Source organism: Magnolia sinica, chromosome 2 (assembly GCF_029962835.1).
Source record: "Magnolia sinica isolate HGM2019 chromosome 2, MsV1, whole genome shotgun sequence".
Classification (NCBI taxonomy): Eukaryota; Viridiplantae; Streptophyta; class Magnoliopsida; order Magnoliales; family Magnoliaceae; genus Magnolia; species Magnolia sinica.
The window spans coordinates 134,005,685-134,022,935 of record NC_080574.1 but is presented as its reverse complement, the minus strand read 5'-3'; the positions used below and the strand labels follow the sequence as shown (position 1 = coordinate 134,022,935).

At 38.3% G+C, this 17,251-nt stretch overlaps 1 protein-coding gene across 6 annotated transcripts in view; it reads right to left on the bottom strand.

Annotated features, from left to right (window-relative positions):
• LOC131237736 (uncharacterized) overlaps positions 1-17,251 on the bottom strand; it is a 67,542-nt gene that overhangs the window by 9,761 nt on the left and 40,530 nt on the right. For 4 of the 6 annotated variants that reach the window (XM_058235683.1, XM_058235682.1, XM_058235684.1 and 1 more), the window contains one exon: positions 17,110-17,158. The exons of 1 other annotated variant lie outside the window; for it this stretch is intronic. In XM_058235683.1, the coding sequence (XP_058091666.1) occupies positions 17,110-17,158 (49 nt within the window). Of the gene's footprint in view, positions 1-14,556; positions 14,793-17,109; positions 17,159-17,251 lie in introns of all 6 variants that reach the window. One more of the 6 variants, XR_009167384.1, reaches the window with a different exon arrangement.

The following is a 17,251-nucleotide window of genomic DNA, read 5'->3' as shown; positions in this document are numbered from 1 at the left end:
GACACAACCATAGCCATACTTAGAAATTTTGATACAAGAAAATGCACATATTGAAGCGACAACTGGTTCTCAGGGAGTTCTGGGAGCTATCAGCTAGTTGGTGAAGATCATGATATGGTGGTAATGGAGAAAGGAAAAATGGAATTTGCAGTCCAGATCTATCTCGGCCTTAGAATGGTTCACATACACACCTGTGTCCACAGATTCGAGTTTCCAACACTTGCCACAGATCAGATACTCAATTCAACTCCTTAATCTCTACAACAATACCATACGTGGGATGGATACTAGTGTAGAAACCCAGGAATTGGAAGAATGAAAGCATAAACATGTAGAAAGGACAGATACTTGGAGAATCACATCACAAGCAAGGACATCTAGAGGAGTCTGTCTCACAGATATCAGAAGCATCTCACTCCTAAAAATTAATTCCCATTGCATAAACTAGAAAGAAGAGGACTTCCACTCAATTGCATGTTATCAAAATTCTCCAATAAATAATAATCCATACAATCTCCATTTGTGCTTTAATAAAATTTTGATCCTTACTCTTCCAAAAAATAATAATAATAATAATCCATATAGTCCAAACACATGGTTCATATAACCATAGGCAAAGTCCTACCTCAAATCAAAGAAGCCAATATTAAAACAGTATTGCTCTCACATAAAATGATCCTAAGAAATCTCAACTTGAAAAATAAAAATAAATAAATAATAAGGCACCAAATGGACGACAGCACAGAAACTAGTTTCTGAAAAATTATTCTCTAGAAATACTCTTTGGAAAACAATCTGTTCTTTTCTTCTTCTTCTTCTTCTTTCCCCCTTATAATACTGTTTGAAAGCCAATGTTTGAAAATTCATTTTATGAAAAGTTAATGCATTTATCAACACCAATCCAACTTTTGAACATGCACAGTCAGCAAGTTCTTTAAAACCATCCACTGCTTTTGGACAAGGATGGCCCACATGATGATTGGACCAGCTTTCATGAAGAAGACCTAGTAGAGAATGGTTTGATGATTATAATGTGAAGAAAAGAGGAGAAATTGAGAGAGGAGGAGAGTTTGGAAAAGATGTTGTGTTAGGCTATCTTGCCCTAACACACAATATTTTATTATAATAGAGCATATAGTACACCGCAGGAGAAGAGGAAAGTGTGCAAATGCACTTACACCAAAAAGGGCCACTACACTATACACTAGCATTCTCTATAGACCTCCTTATGCTCTTGTCAACTTATCCTACCCATGTGCTTGACTGCACAAGTGCATGTAGGAGAGAGGATGCACTAGGGCTAGCAGACCACACAATTCTTTCATACAAGGAGTTGCCTGCTGATGAGTACATTAGCATGAATTTTTGGAAGATATTTAAACATTTTATTTGCCTACATAGAAGAATGGCTCACTTGAAAAGCAGACTAACTTGATTGTCGGGATAAACTTCATGGTGGAGCCCACCTTATGCATGTCAAAGGCCCAACACGTGCCACATTCCCAAGTGTGCAGTGTATAAAGTGCATGTGGATGGCTAGCAAACCTCCATCTATATTTACGCTAATGCAACTCCTATGATCGTTCTCTGCCATTTTAAAAATGGTGGAAGTCTTCCACTGTACACAAACCATAGTTATACAACAATCCAAACTGTCCAATCACTAATCTAATTGTGTGCAGAGCATAACCTAAAGATCACACCAAGTGGATGATACTGGTAACCATCTGATTTTACCATAGATTTTTTTAAGGGTGAATTGATCTTTGTTGAAAAGGAAAATAGAAATACAACAGAACACTGGCCCAAACAGCACAGGCACAGTGAAATCACTGTCAATGGCAAGACAACTAAAGTCCAGGGACAAATACAATGACATGAAGACTCCCCTATGAATATCTGTATCCTTGATGCTCCTGCTTTAACTTGATAATCTGATACATCATTCGTGCCTCCGCTCAACTGGGCAAAGGAAATCTGTTTTCCTCTAAACAGATCTAACATTTCCTCTATCAAGTCTGATACTCACCACAGATACTTCTCTGACGTTGCCCAAGCTATTGCACTTGAGGAGTCACACTCAACCATAGTTACAAAAATTCGTTTCAACACTGAGGTCTTGGTATCGATCCCTAGTGGGGGTGGCCAACAGTGAAGTGTCAACTGACAGTGGGGTGTACTATCAAGCTGACAAAAAAAAACAAAAACCATAGTTACAAAAATGTTTCATATGCTGTATTTTTCAAAAGACAGCTTGCTTCACATATCTCTGACATGCAATGTATAAAATGAGCATGATGTGTGCTTAAAGAAGTCCTAACTAGTGTTCGAAATTTTGGTATCACATTACATATCGCATCCTTGGGATAAAGATACGTATTGGCTATCGCATAGGATATATCATTTGTATCGGGTAATTTATCGCACTTTTTGGGAAACATAGGGAAACATTAGGAAAATGGTTGAATTTTTCAATGAAACTTCAAGGATTGTCAGAAAAGACCTTAATATACACTTTTAAATCATAACATCTCAAAAAAGAAGTGCACATACTAGGTTTCCTTTGCATAGGTCCCAAGTTGTGCGCTAACTGAACTAATGTAACTATATTCAAATTGAATGCATAACATTTAGAGTGCATGTGTAGGTGGTGAAATCCCACTACAGCGTGTGTGGGTGTGTCGGGTGCGTGTCAAAAAAAAAAAAAAAAAGGTGCATGTGATGATCATTTCATCAACTGCTAAATACTTCTAAATTATCACAATTGACAATAGCAGGTTGAAGGGGAATTTTGAAAAATAATAATATTTTAATCATTTTTTATTTTAAAAAAAAAAATTGAAAATTGACAAGGACTTAACAAATCAGTAGATCAGCCCTCATACATGTTTGATTTCATATTTAGAGTGCAGCATTAAAAACAATTTGGGAAAAATTGGGGAAATTTTGAATTTTTCCTATATTGGACCACCTACACTCAAATTTTGAAATTAGAATGTATGTGATGATCATTTCATCAAATACTCCTAAATACTTCGAAATTAGTCTCAATTGACAGCTGGTTGAAGGAAATTTAAAAAAAAAAAAAAAAAAAAAAGAGAACATGAAGAACCAATGGATATCGAAATCAAAGCCCCAACTCCATAATTTTTCATGCAAAATATGAAGAACTAGTGGATTTATAACCATTTGACACTGATTTAACATAATTTTTTATATATATTAATAAAAAAAGATCGGAAACTGAAAATGCTCATCGGATCGAACATGTGGGATATATCAGCACTACCTGTGTGTTTCGTATCACGCAGGTGGGATACAAGATATAATGTAAGATATATCGTGGGATATATCAGCAGATATCATCGATATTTAAAACATTGGTCCTAACCTAATTCACAACAATATGGCTTAGAGAACCGGTATATTTTCCTTTCTTCTGTTTTTTTTTGTCCATCCACCACTCAACTTGTACCCTCCTAAAAACTCCACGGCCGACCCAGGGTTTCCCAAGAGAGACTATTGTTCCTCTCACCCCACAAGACTCAAACAACCACCAACAACACTAATCTCCAAGCCGCCCTTCCTTGCTACTCCTCAATGTCGTGCAGAGCGAAGACCACCGATGGATCCTGGGATCACCCAGTGAGTGTTGAAGATTGCAAAGAGGCTATTCCATACCAAATGAGACAACATGCAGTGAATGAACAAGTGGTTCACTGACTTCGCATCCCTCATATACATGACACAACAAGTGGGAATCACCATTGCTTGCTTTTGCAAGTTATCAATGGTAGGCACTCTATTCCTTCCTGCCAACCAGACAAAGGCCGCCCCCTTGAGAGGAGCCCCATAAGACCAAACAAAGGAAGTAGAAGAACATCCCGCAAGCAAGACGACAGCTGCACATAAATGGAACTAACTGAGAAAAGACCGAGAGATGTACCATTTGCAACTAACCCTGTCCACACTTGTTTATTAAAATAGGACCATTAGATTTTTCTCACTTTATTCATCAAACAAATGTCCGCCAATCAGATAGTGGGATAATCAAATAAGTTTAATCTTTGGTTCATGATACATTTAAATGAAGAGCCAAAATTTGGACAGTTATATTTGAACTACTAGTTTTCGTGTGTGCAATTTCTAAGTGCCTGAGTATCATTCATCATACTCTCCCAGATTTGTGGAACAATCTTAACCTCAGATTTGTGATCATTTGCTTGTCAAACTAGGATTTAGGAGTTGGAATGTTGAGCATTAATCAGTTCAACTGTTCACCAAATATCATCAGCTGTGTTTTTTTTTTTTTTCCTTGAAAGATGATGCAACTTTATTGAGAAGCAAAAGCCAAAAAAGAAAAAAAAAAAAAAAAAAAAAAAAAAAAGAGAGAGAACAACAACACAAAATATCATTAGCTAATTGTGTGATTAAATTTGTATTTTTTATGGACGGTCCATTTTAATTTGGATAGTTAAATTTGAATGGTTATCATTACAATAATAAAGCAATCTTAAGGTCATACCATTCAAGTCATGGTTATCCAATAAACAATAAAAGTAAAATAATTAGTGATCCAAATTTCAAGGGTAAACTGCAATGGTTGCTATCAGTCTCACTGTAGTTTTTGGGTTACGTTCCATTGACGATTGGGTCAGATATCTGAACGGTTTGTCTGCCATTCACCTATGATATGCATACGTTTGAAGAGTAACCACCCTTTTCAAACAGTGTAAAACTATCACGCGAGTCTAATCCACAATAGTTTGCATAATTCTCAGAATACGTGATGGGGACATCAGAGGACCTACTCGGGAGTATCAGAGACGGAAACAACCACCCACATAAGCGCGACTTTCTTTGTGGATGGGAGATGAGTTCCAGATGGGGCCCGTCGGGCCATTATGAAGACCCCACATGCATTGGACGTACATCAAGACGACCCCACTTTGGGATGATGTATGTGGGCTGCTTAGGAGACCATTCTAGTCATACGATTTTTATTTTGTGTTGATCTGACCGTTGGATCTTGTTGATCAGGCCATCAGGCCACCAAATCTTCCTGATCTGAGCCCTTTGGACTCTGATCTTGCTTTCTTTATATTTTTTTTATTGCTTTTAGGATTTATTTGATAGTTGAGATTGATAATAAATGTTTTAGTTTTCTTATTTTTGATAATGGGTCACTTCACTTAAGTGAGTGGCATATTTGTAATTATGTTGAATTTTTTATTATAAAACCACAAGGGGGTAGAGTTCCAACCCTAGCAGTGTTATTGAGGGGAAAAAAAAAAAAAAAAGTTCTCGTGTGAAGGAATTTTTCTCCTTGTATTTTAGGATTTGTGAGAAATCCTCTCTTCCAATTGAATTATGTAATGCTAGAAGCATGCTTGGTGGTGGATTCCCCAAGGTACATCATTCATCTTCCTCTTCTTCAAAAGGTAATATTCTTCTTACATCCTTCCTCTCTCTCTTCTTCGAAAGGTATTGTTCTTCTTCTTTTCTTGTCTTCCTCTTTTCCTTTTTATTATGACCTTCTAAACCCTAGATCCTTTGAATCCCTAAAAACCTCATTCTTAAATTTCCATCCCTGAATCCAAAACCCTAATCAAAATTTGAATTTTTTTATTTTTATTTTTATGAAACTTTCCTAAAACCAGAATTTTGCTTGCATTATTAACTATCCAGGTGGTTGTTGCACTACCTACGCTAGATTGGAAGTCCCTACTTTCCAAGTAGGCCACTGTTGAACAATTTTATATTTTCGTGCACCGTGTATGTGAAAACCTAGGATCTTCATGTTATAAATCTGAATTTCCGAATCTATCATGAGGATATGCTTGATTTTACATGATTGATTACTGAAATTAATGTGTAATTGATCTTTCATCTTGAATCGTAAGATAGTTTCCATCATCTTGCATCAATACATACATATTTATTTTTTTATTTTATTTTTTCAAAAGGATGATTGTATTTCACAAAAGAGGAATTTACAGGGCCTTCGGGCAGGCATCACAAAAAGGACGATGCCTCACCTATCATATAGGGAGCATGAGCTAAATCCCTCTCAAGTATCCTAAGCCTACTCTATCCAAAAAGAGAAGGCCTATAGCAATACGTACATACATCATCATCATCCAAGCCTTATCCCAAGTAATTGGGGTCAGCTACATGAATACTTTTCCTCCATTCCATTCTATCAAGGCCATAACTTCAGTCAAATCATAGGTCATCAAGTCATTTTTTACTACCTACACCCATGTCCTTTTGGGCCTTCCCCTAGCCCTTTAGAGCCTTCAACTTGTAAGAACTCACTCCTAACCAGTGCAATTCTGTCTCCATTGCATATGACCATACCATTTAAGTCTGGTTTCCCTCATCCTACTACCCATTGGTGCTACTCCTAAATTCCCTTGAATGCATTTATTTCTAATTTTATCCTTCCTTTTCTTGTCACTCGTTCATCTCAACATCCTCATTTCAGCAACAGTCATCCTATGGACGTGTTGCTCCTTAACTACCTAACATTCTGTGCCATAAAGCATGGCTGGTCTTATAGCCATCCTACAGAATTTCACTTTCAGTTTTGAGTGGTACACAACGATCACATAAGACTGCAGAGGCACTCTCCATTCCTTCCACCCTGCTTGAATTCTATGGGCAGCATCCTTCCCAATCTCTCCACACTTACGAATTATCGACCCAAGATATTAGAAGTGGTCATTTTGGTGAACTTCTAGGTCAGCCATCTTTACTAATTCCTAGTTCCCACTCCTATTGTTACTAAATTTGCAATCCATATACTTTGTTTTAGTTCGACCAATTTTAAATCCGTTAGATTTTAAGGCAGCTCTCCATAAATCCAGCTTTGTGTTACGCCCTCCCTCGTCTTGTCAATCAAAACTATGTCATCTACAACACATACACCATGGGATCTCTTTGTGTAAATGCCTCGTTAACTCGTCCATGACCCATCCAAAAAGGTACAGCCTCAATGCCAACCCTTGGTGCAAGCCTACAATAATTGGGAACTCACTTGCCTCTTCACTAGTGGTCCTCACATTTGTTATTGCTCCCTCATGCATATCCTTAGTCAAGTTAACATAACCTCTTGAAAAGTATTTCTCTCTCAGCACCCATCAAACCCCTCCTGAAACGTGTTTCTCTCTTAGCACCCATCAGACCCCCATCGTAAGCTTCATCAAAGTCAATAAAGACAATGTGGAGAACCCTTCTCTAAGTCACATAAGTCAAAACACACAGACACAGACACAGAGAGACGAATAGACAGAGAGACAGAGACGAACAGAGAGACACACACACACAGACAGAGATAGGGAGACACACACACACACACGGTGTTGTAGGACCGATGCATAAACTCAAATATTGTGTCAGATCAACCAGCAAAATTAAATTAATAAATAAAAAGCACAAAACTTACTATCATCATCACAAATACCAAAATTCAAAGAGAAAATCATGCATAATTCTAGCCCAAGTTAACAAGCATCATCCTACAAAACCATTAAATAAGGGAAACTAAGATCTAATGGATGTAGGAACATCCACATAACATAGGGTTAAGCCTATTTCAAAGGGGAGTGTCTAATACTACCTAGGGTGAAATTAAGATTTAGGAAAATTGGGGAAAACTTGGAATTAGGGTTAATGGGGTAAATTAGATAAAGGGATTAAAGGGTTTAGGTACTAGGATAAGGGAATTAGGGCTTTGGATGGAGGGAAAGTAAGGATTTGGGCGTAATTGAAGAATGTGAAGAACTAGGGTTTGGTAATTTGGGAAAATAGGAAGATTGGGGATTTATAAGTTTAGGGTTAAGGTTTGGAGAAGAGAGAGTAAGGTTTTAATGCAAGGGTAGTGGAAAGCCAAAGGGATAAGAGTGAGGCCATATGGCCAATTCTATGGGTTAACACATGTAGCTGTACGGTTACATGTGTGGGCTAGATATGTGAGGTTTTGGTTTTTAGGGTTTGGCTCGTCGATAGATGAATAAGGGATGAGGATCGGAAGGATGTTGATGGCTTGGAATGACGAAGATCGAAGAACTTGAAGAATACCTCGATGGTTGATGAAGGGAAGAGAGTGTGGGGGAGAAGAAAGCATCACACCTCCGTTTATGGAAGATTAACTTCGCACCAATCTTCCTTCCAATTCACATGAAAGTCACCCTCAAATAACATGCAAATGGGAGAAGGAAGCAATGAGTTTCTCTCTCTTTTTTCTCAAAAAACCAACTAAAGAGAGGTCACACGCCCCACTTCTTTTATAGCCTCAAAAACTTTTCAAAATTACAATTTAAACCTTGTATCATGAAATTTGACGAAAATGACGCTTGTCTAACGAAAAATCAACTAAAATCACTTATAAGGTGTCCAAACATAAAGAAATCATAAACTAAATCCTAAAAGATAATAATGTCCAAAAATGATGAAGACGATCCATGATCAATGGCCTGATCCACGATCAATGGCCTGATTATGTGATCCATGCAATCTAACGGTCCGATCGTCACGTCCCTCGAATCTGATGGTCCAAATCACTCCCTAAAGCAACTCATATGCATCTTCCCAATGTGGGGTCTTCCAGATGCTCGCACATGCACATGGGATCTTCAACATGATCATGGGTACTCGCTTAGCCACAGAGAAATCGGTGCGGCCTGCATTCTCCTCTGATACGTACGCAAAGGTATACGTGAAGTGATGTCCTCATCACACAACTTCTATGTAATTGGAATCTTGAATAGTTACAAGCCCTGAGAATTCCACAAGAAATATTCCCAAAGATGGTCTCAAATTGGATGGTGAATCCATCCATGGATGGCAGACTCATTCGAGTCCAATGTGACTCGTCCAAGTCAAACTTAGACTTGGCCAAGTCCAATCCACTTCAGTACTATGAGATCTCCCCAAATATGCTTGAATCAGTAAGTCACCCCCTCACTCAGACATTTCAAAAGTTGAGTCGAGAGTCAAAATATCATGATTCCTAGGAAAGGATGAAAAAGAAAAAGAAGAAGAAAAATGAATTAGTCATTTGGCACGTGGTCTTGCTAATAGTTTTGTGGAACATTTGGAAGGAACGAAAAAGAAGTGTTTCCTTAACAGTAAAGGTTTGTGGGAAGAGGTCGTTTGGAAGCCTAAAAAAGATGTGTTAGAGTTGATATCTGGGGTAAAGAAAGCCAAAGATTGTAATGTTTTTTCTTTGCTCAGGTTGGTATATGGGGTTGTATTCTTTTCTACTATGACTTTTGTCTCAGTGGCTTATCAATAAAATTAGAGTACTCTTCAACAAATATCATGATTCCAACAATACAATTTGTAAAGATCTCCAAAAGGGCCATACAATTTGGTATATGAGACCATATCTAGCAGCTCATTGATATACCTAGCCACCAAATAGACGCTGGGACTCCACTGACTAAAGCCAAGAACCGTATGGTCCATTCACTTGCATCTGTGGGCCCAGAAGTCCAATCAGACCATAAACATTGGCCAGATATTTCTAGAAAAGAAGTGTGGTCGGTCGATGGCCCCTAATTGATTATCCAACAGTGTCTTGCACTCCTACATCAAACAGGTCCATCTCATGCAAGGTGGATACTATAGACTCATGGCAATGGTCTTTGTTTCCAGGTCATATTAGATGATGAAGTGAGTTTGTGGGAAGAACTATGGGTTGGAGAAGCAATAGTTGTCTCCTCTTTTCTATCTCTCCACTGCATATCCACACATAAAGAGGCCAAGGTGGTTGAGATGAATATATTGGGGTCACCATTGTCTAGAATGTAATGTTTACTCATAATATGGAGGATGAGTAGATCGAGAGATTCAAAGAGCTTTTGGGCATTCAAAAGGAGGTACAAATATGAATGAGGATCGCGAGATTTACAAGGGCACCTTGCAACTTCTATTCATTGTCATTTTTTTGTGTAATCACGTCTAGCACCGAGGAGCATCCTCCAGGAAAAAGGACGTGGGGGAATCACTTCTGGGAGCGGAGACCTTTGCTTGGACGGATACCACTAATAAAATCTTAACTACCAATAATTTGTGAAAAGAAACAAAGCTTTTCCAATCACCTGCTTCCATTTTTCACCCATTTGTAAGTTGGCAATGATGAGTAGAACTTCTTTGATCTCTTAGAGATTAGTTGGGTTCAATGTGCCTCTTTGGGGATTTTAACAAAAATGTTGGTAATTAGCGACCATAGGTATTATAATTTGGAGAATGGTACCTTGACATAATATGGGGATTGTGGAAAGATAGAAATCATGGAATTGTCAGCATTTTTTCTTCGTGGAAGTCCAATGGTACCTTGGCATAATATGAGGATAGTGGAAAGATAGAAATCATGGAATTTTCAGCATTTTTTCTTCATGGAAGTCCAATGAAGAATCATTTCCTTTGTTCTTAGTTCGGCTTCCGTCAGACAAGAGTTTAAAGGGGCATCTAATAATGACTTCCACAAGCCTGAAAAGTAGTAATTGTCTTCAAAGAAAGTATCTCGAAGGCCAAGGCCTCCTTTCCATCTTAGGGCTACTTTTGGAAACTCAACCTTGGTGATAGCTCCATTGGAAACCTGATATAAGACGAGGCACAAATACATACTTAGCATGGCTGGACCCAAAGAAGGCCAAACAAAAACGGAAGTATTATGTCGAATCTAGGCCCAGACCTACGTAGGGCATGATGTAATTGGGCCCCAGACGTGTCCAATTCAAAGAAATTCAATCCAGAGAGGGAGAAATTGCCATTTGAAGTATGAACCACGAATTGGCCACAACTTTTGATCTAAGTATCGTTACGAGCAGTGTTTGAGTTATTGGCGAGAAATCGATAATATCACCGATATTATCGGTGTCGCCAGACCTGCGATACCAAAACCCCAATATTTCGTTTCTCTTCTGGATGTCGCTGATATTTTCGATATTATCGGCGAGATTTTTGGATCACTGGCCAAATCAGCCAACTCCCCTGTAGATTTCGATAAAATAAGCAAAACAAATGCCGTGTTTTCGGCGACAATAGGCGACGACCCTCTTATTTGGAAAAAAAATATAGAAAAGAAGAAGAAGAAGAAGAAGAAGAAGAAGCTCTCTTAACTTTTTACTCAAGATCTACCTAAGGAGTGGCCTTCGGCTGGATTCGGTTGTCCAATCGCGGTCCACAGCGCCGGATCTTTCACAAGAACGAAAAACCTAAAATCCCCTTTTCCTTCGAATGGAATAGCTTTGAAAGGAAACTGGATTCTACCTAGGCTTACGGGGATTTGAAAAAAAATTGGAATTTGGGGAGAGATTTTTGGGAGTTTTAACAGAAAACCCATCGAAATCGCCATGGTCGGTGTCGGTTTATCAAAAAAAGGGAAGTGGAATGGGTGGTGTACCACACAGTAGCTATATAGCTGCTATAGGTACGTGGCGTGCGCAGACGAGCACTGACGCTCCTCGAGCTCCGAGTTGTACGAACGGTTCAAAGGAGATTAAAGTTACGTGGGCCCCACAGTGATGTATTTATTATATCTACACTGTTCATCTATTTTTAGAGATTATTTTAGGGCAGTATCCAGAAAATGAATCATATCCAAAGATCATGTGGACCACACCACAAATAGCAGCGGAGATAATGATTTTCACCGTTAAACAATTCGTTGGGCCACCATAACGTTCTGTAGGCGCCACCATTATGTATGTGTTGTATCCTTACCGTCCATCTATTTTTCGAGACAATTTTAGAGTATGAGTTCAAAAATGAGGTATATCCCAATCTCAAGTGGACCACATTACAGGAAACAATGTTGAATGAACGTAGACCATTAAAAACTTTTTGGGACCTATAAAAGTATTGGATCAACCTAATATTTGATTTTTCCCCTCATCTAGGTCTGTATGACCTAATCATACAGATTGGATATCAAATAAATAGTACAGTGGGCCTTAGGGGGATTTTAACGGTGGATATCCAATCATTATTGTTTTCATGTGGTGTGGTTCATTCGAGATTTGGATCTGACTCATTCTTTATCTTATACACTAAAATGATATCTTCAAATGGTTGGACGGTGTGGATACGAAACATAAACCATGGTCTGGCCAGATAAAAGCTACACGTCACTTCGGTGGCAAGTCTCCCTGCTCAACCCATCGTAGCTAAGCCGCGTCCCTACCGACTCGAGTACATATGTGTTTGCGTACTGAGTAAATTATGTGGGGTCTATCATGATTTACATATTTTATCCACTCCGTCCATCCATTTTAGCAAATAATTTGAGGGCTTTAGCCCAAAAACCAATTATATCCAAATCTCAAGTGGACCTCACCACGGAAACAATGTGAATTGAAATTATAACGTCTAAAATTCCATGAGGCCTAAGAAAATCTGGATCAATCTATTATGTGTTTTTCCTTCATCCATGTCTCTGTAATCTTATGAACAGGTTAGATGACAAATAAACATCACTGTAGGCCCTACCAAGGTTTCAACTATGAAAATCATTATTACCAATGTTTCATGTGGTGTGGTCCACTTGAGCTTTGGACATGCTTCAAATTTCGAAACAACTATTAAAATGAGCTGAAAAAATGGATGGCCAGCGTGGATAACCCGCGCACATTCATAGTGGGCCACAGTACTACTCTCAACCGCCACGAGATCCGAACAATGATTACGAGCCACCTCGTCATTCTATGTGGGGATGAAATGCGGCCAGAAATGTGTATTTTTTTTAAATTCATTTACTTTTGCATGTCTTAATTGTTATAAGCTTGCATTTGTATTACATAAACTCATTTTGGTTATTCATTTTGGTTATTATTTGAGTGATTTCTTACGACAACGCATGCCTTTTAGCCCCCATTAAATGGAAACTTCTTATTTAATGCATTCTTTTTGCAATTTTTTCATTCCTAAATATGTAAATATGTGTATTTAGACATGTCATGAAGTTTCACTGAGAAATTCCACCATTTTCTCCATGTTTCCCCCTTTTTCCGTGCATTTCCAGTTATCAGCGATAACGATATTATATCTTTATCTCCGGCTAGCGAAACTTGTAGCGATACCGACAACTCGAACACTGGTTATGGGACGCACGACCTATCAATCTTTACCATAATGGGGCATCCGGGGTCAACCGACCCACATGGTGGGTTGCATCTATCCATTTCGCGAAAAAACACATGCTTCCAGTTCAAAAATGGGATTTTGGGGAAATTTTATTATTTTTAGTAATTCTGGTTCTTGTCATATTTCCTTATTTTTGGAGTTTTAGAATTCCCTTGTTTTTTAGAAATTACTTGTAATCATGCTAGGACTCCTCTAGTAAAGTTTATCTGGACTTTCTATTTTTGGCAAATTAGGTTTAAATGAGTTTTACCATTTGGGTAACTTTCAATTAGGGTTAGAATTTTGCTATGTTGAGTTATTTCGAATTAGGATTTTATTTTTTTCCTTTATAAGTGATGTAATTGGGAAGCCCAGCAATATTAATTAATAAATTTCGAATTTTCCTTTTCATCTTGTGGATTCAAGAATAACCTTGAGGATTCAAGGTTTTGCATACTTTAGGTAGATAGTGATCCTCCTCGCACCCTTCCCTGTGTCAATTGGTATCAGAGCGAGGTTTTTACTCGGTTCGATGGCTTCTAACAATTGTTTGAGCACCAACCCCACAAACGGTGCTCCGGGTAACAATCATATGACAGCGGTGATAGTGTTTATAGCCTTCCAATAGGAGAATCTGTGAGCCATGCAAGGACTACAAGCAACAATCAACCGTTTAACGGGAACTTCAGGACAAATCCATGTTCGTAATGATGGACAACATGAGATCAGCAATGGAGCTCGTAGTCATCAAGTTAGTGGCGCGACATTGGTGATAAATCACAAGCCACCACCCGATAATGGTGAATCACAAGCCACCATTCTGATCGTGTGTAAGTTATTGTACACACCGAAGGAGGAGATAGATCCGTAACAGCACAACATCTTTCGAACGAGGTGCACGGTGAACCAAAGGGTTTGATCTAATCATAGATGCAAGAGCAATGAGAACGTTGTGTCGAAGACTATGGTAGAAAAGTTGCAACCGAAGACAGAAAGAGACCCCTCTCCGTACACGATTAGATGGATTAAGGGGGTCAACGAAACAAAGGTAATTGAACGATGTCGTATACCCTTTTCCATTGGTAAATATTATGACAACGAAGTAGCGTGTGACGTGGTTGACATAGAAGTTTGTCACATGCTACCTGGTCAACCATGGCAGCACCATGTTGATGCCACACTTAAAGGCCAGGACAATATTTTTATTTTTGTTAAAGATGGTAGAAAGATTATCAACGCCCTTATGAGAATGGAGAACCAACCCAAGATTTCTCAAGTGGAGGGGGGGTCTCCCGTAGCCATACCAGATTTCATCAAAAATCTAATAAGATGGGGGAGATCAATGCATTAGTTCAAAATGGAAAAATAATAATAATAAAAAAAAACAAAAAAACAAAAAAACCAAAAAAAGAGAATAGAACTCACAGACATTCCAAAGAAGTTGAAACTAGTGTTGCAAGAGTTCAAGGAAATTATGCCCGATGAACTTCCCGACAAGTTGCCCCCCATGAGGGATAATGCTTTTACTTAAGTGGAGCTCGCCTTCAACAACATACAGAATCGATCCACCAGCAAGTCCCCATTTGAGGTTGTGAATTGTCGTGTTTCCAAACATACACTCCACCTACTCTCTTTGCCCAAGCTACCAAGTATGAGTATTGCTGCAGAAAATATGGCAGATTGAATTGTGACTGTGCATGCCAATGTCCAAAGAAGTTACGGGAGTCTAACATCAAATACAATGAATAGGATACTAAATATCAATGCCAGAAGATGTTTGAAGTGGATGATGATGCGCTAGTTCACTTGCGCAATGAGAGGTTTCCGACTGTGACATATAACGGGATGAGGAATAAGAAGATAGGCCCTGTTTCGATCCTTAAGAAAATCAGTAATAACACCCATATTGTTGATCTTCCCAAGGGCATAGAGATCTCATAGACTTTCAATGTGACAAACCAGTATAAGTATCATGAGCCGAGTCCATTGAATTACTCGATGATGAGTTCTTTCCAAGTGGAGGGGACTGATGTAAGACGTGGCACAAATACATTCCAAACATGGTTGAACCAAACGAAGGCCAAACGGAAGTGGAAATAGTCCCTCAGATACAGGCCCAGTCCTATGTAGGGCATGGCGTAATTGGGCCCCAGGCACGTCCAAATGGAAGAAATTCAATTCAGATAGGGAGAAATTGTCGTTTGAAGTGTGAACTGTAAATCAACCATAACTTTTGATCCGGGTATCATTACGGGACACATGACCTATCAATCTTTACCATAACGAGCCATCTGAGTACAACTGACCCATATAGTGGGTCACGTCTATCCGTTTCGCGAGAAAACACACACTCCCAGTTCAAAATTGGGATTTTGGTAAAAATTTACAATTTTTAGTAATTTCGATTTTTGTCATATTTCCTTATTTTTGGAATTTTTGGATTCCCTTCTTTTTTATAAATTACTTGCAATCATGCTAAGACTCCTCCAGTAAAGTTTATCTGGACTTACTATTTTTGGAAAATTAGGTTTTAGATGAGTTCTACTATTTCGAGTAATTTCAATTAGGTTTAGAATTTTGTTATTTTGGGTAATTTCGAATTAGGAATTTATTTTTTCCTTTATAAGTGATGTAATCAGGAAGTCTAGCATTATTGATTAATAAAATTTGAATTTTCCTCTTTATCTTGTCGATTCAAGAAAACCCTGTGGATTCGAGGTTTTGCATACTTGAGGTAGACGGTGATCTTCCTCCTCACACCCTTCCCTTTAGATGAGTTCTACTATTTCGGGTAATTTCAATTAGGTTTAGAATTTTGTTATTTTGGGTAATTTCGAATTAGGGATTTATTTTTTCCTTTGTAAGTGATGTACTCAGGAAGTCTAGCATTATTGATTAATAAAATTTGAATTTTCCTCTTTATCTTGTCGATTCAAGAAAACCATGTGGATTCGAGGTTTTGCATGCTTGAGGTAGACGGTGATCTTCCTCCTCACACCCTTCCCTACGTCACAACCCCATTGTCCAAGGTTGTAGGTGTTTTGAGGCTTTAGTGGTTGGCAAACTGACGGTCCCAGTTGGGTCTCTTCTGGTTAATCATGGTCAAACTATGAAGCATTGGTTGATATATGGGTTTGTGTTTTAATAATACTTGTTTGTTTTAAGTTGGGTTGGGATAAGGATAGTTGATTAATCAATTGTCATTTTAAGTTGTATTTCTTAGTTCCCAAGAAACAACTAGAAATGGTAGGAGGTTGTTAAGAGTCATTTTTCAAGATTAGGAAACAATTTGAAGTTCAACTTTCTAAGGTCTAGCCAACCAAAGATTTAATGAAAAAGTCAGAAGTAGCAATGTGGAAGTGGGAGACTTGAGAAGAGAACATAAAACAATTACCATCCATGTCAGTGTGCTCATTGTCAATTTTCAGAACATTGGTAATTTGGTTCATATAGGAGTCAAGAATACATAAAACTATTTTCTAGTTGTTTAATCTCTCCACCCTAAAACACTTAATTTCTATTGCTTTTTGTTGCATTTTATTCCATTCTTGCAATCATAAGCTACTCGAAGCTCTTGGATTGCCTCAAATAGGCCAATCCAACCTAAGTCAAACCATCATCCTGCTTTTTCTTCGAAGATAAAACCAGTTACTGCTCCTGGTTTTGGTTAAGACTTCACATCAAGACTAACTTGTGCCTAGGACAGTAGAAAGGTTTTACATTTGGATAGAGGAACTGTAGTACGACAGCAGTATTGAAGCATAATGCTTGTGTATCGTTGAAAACATTGACATTTCACTACCAATCAAATGCAACAGTGTGTATCATTGACAACATTGACATTTCAATAACAAGGTAGTTAAGGCTACCCATATTGGCTACCATAGATAAAAGGAAAACCATGCATATGACACAAAGCAAGTAAATAGCTCCATCTCGAATACAACAATTACACCAATATTGAATTCGGCAGCTCACCACAAGTTATTTTTCTTTGCTCATTGGCGAAGACCTTAACGAGTTCACCCTGTACGGCATAAGAAACAGGTTGTCAAAATCAAAAGTTTGTATCAATAAATAATATATTACCATGACTAAATGTAAATAACCACCTTCACAC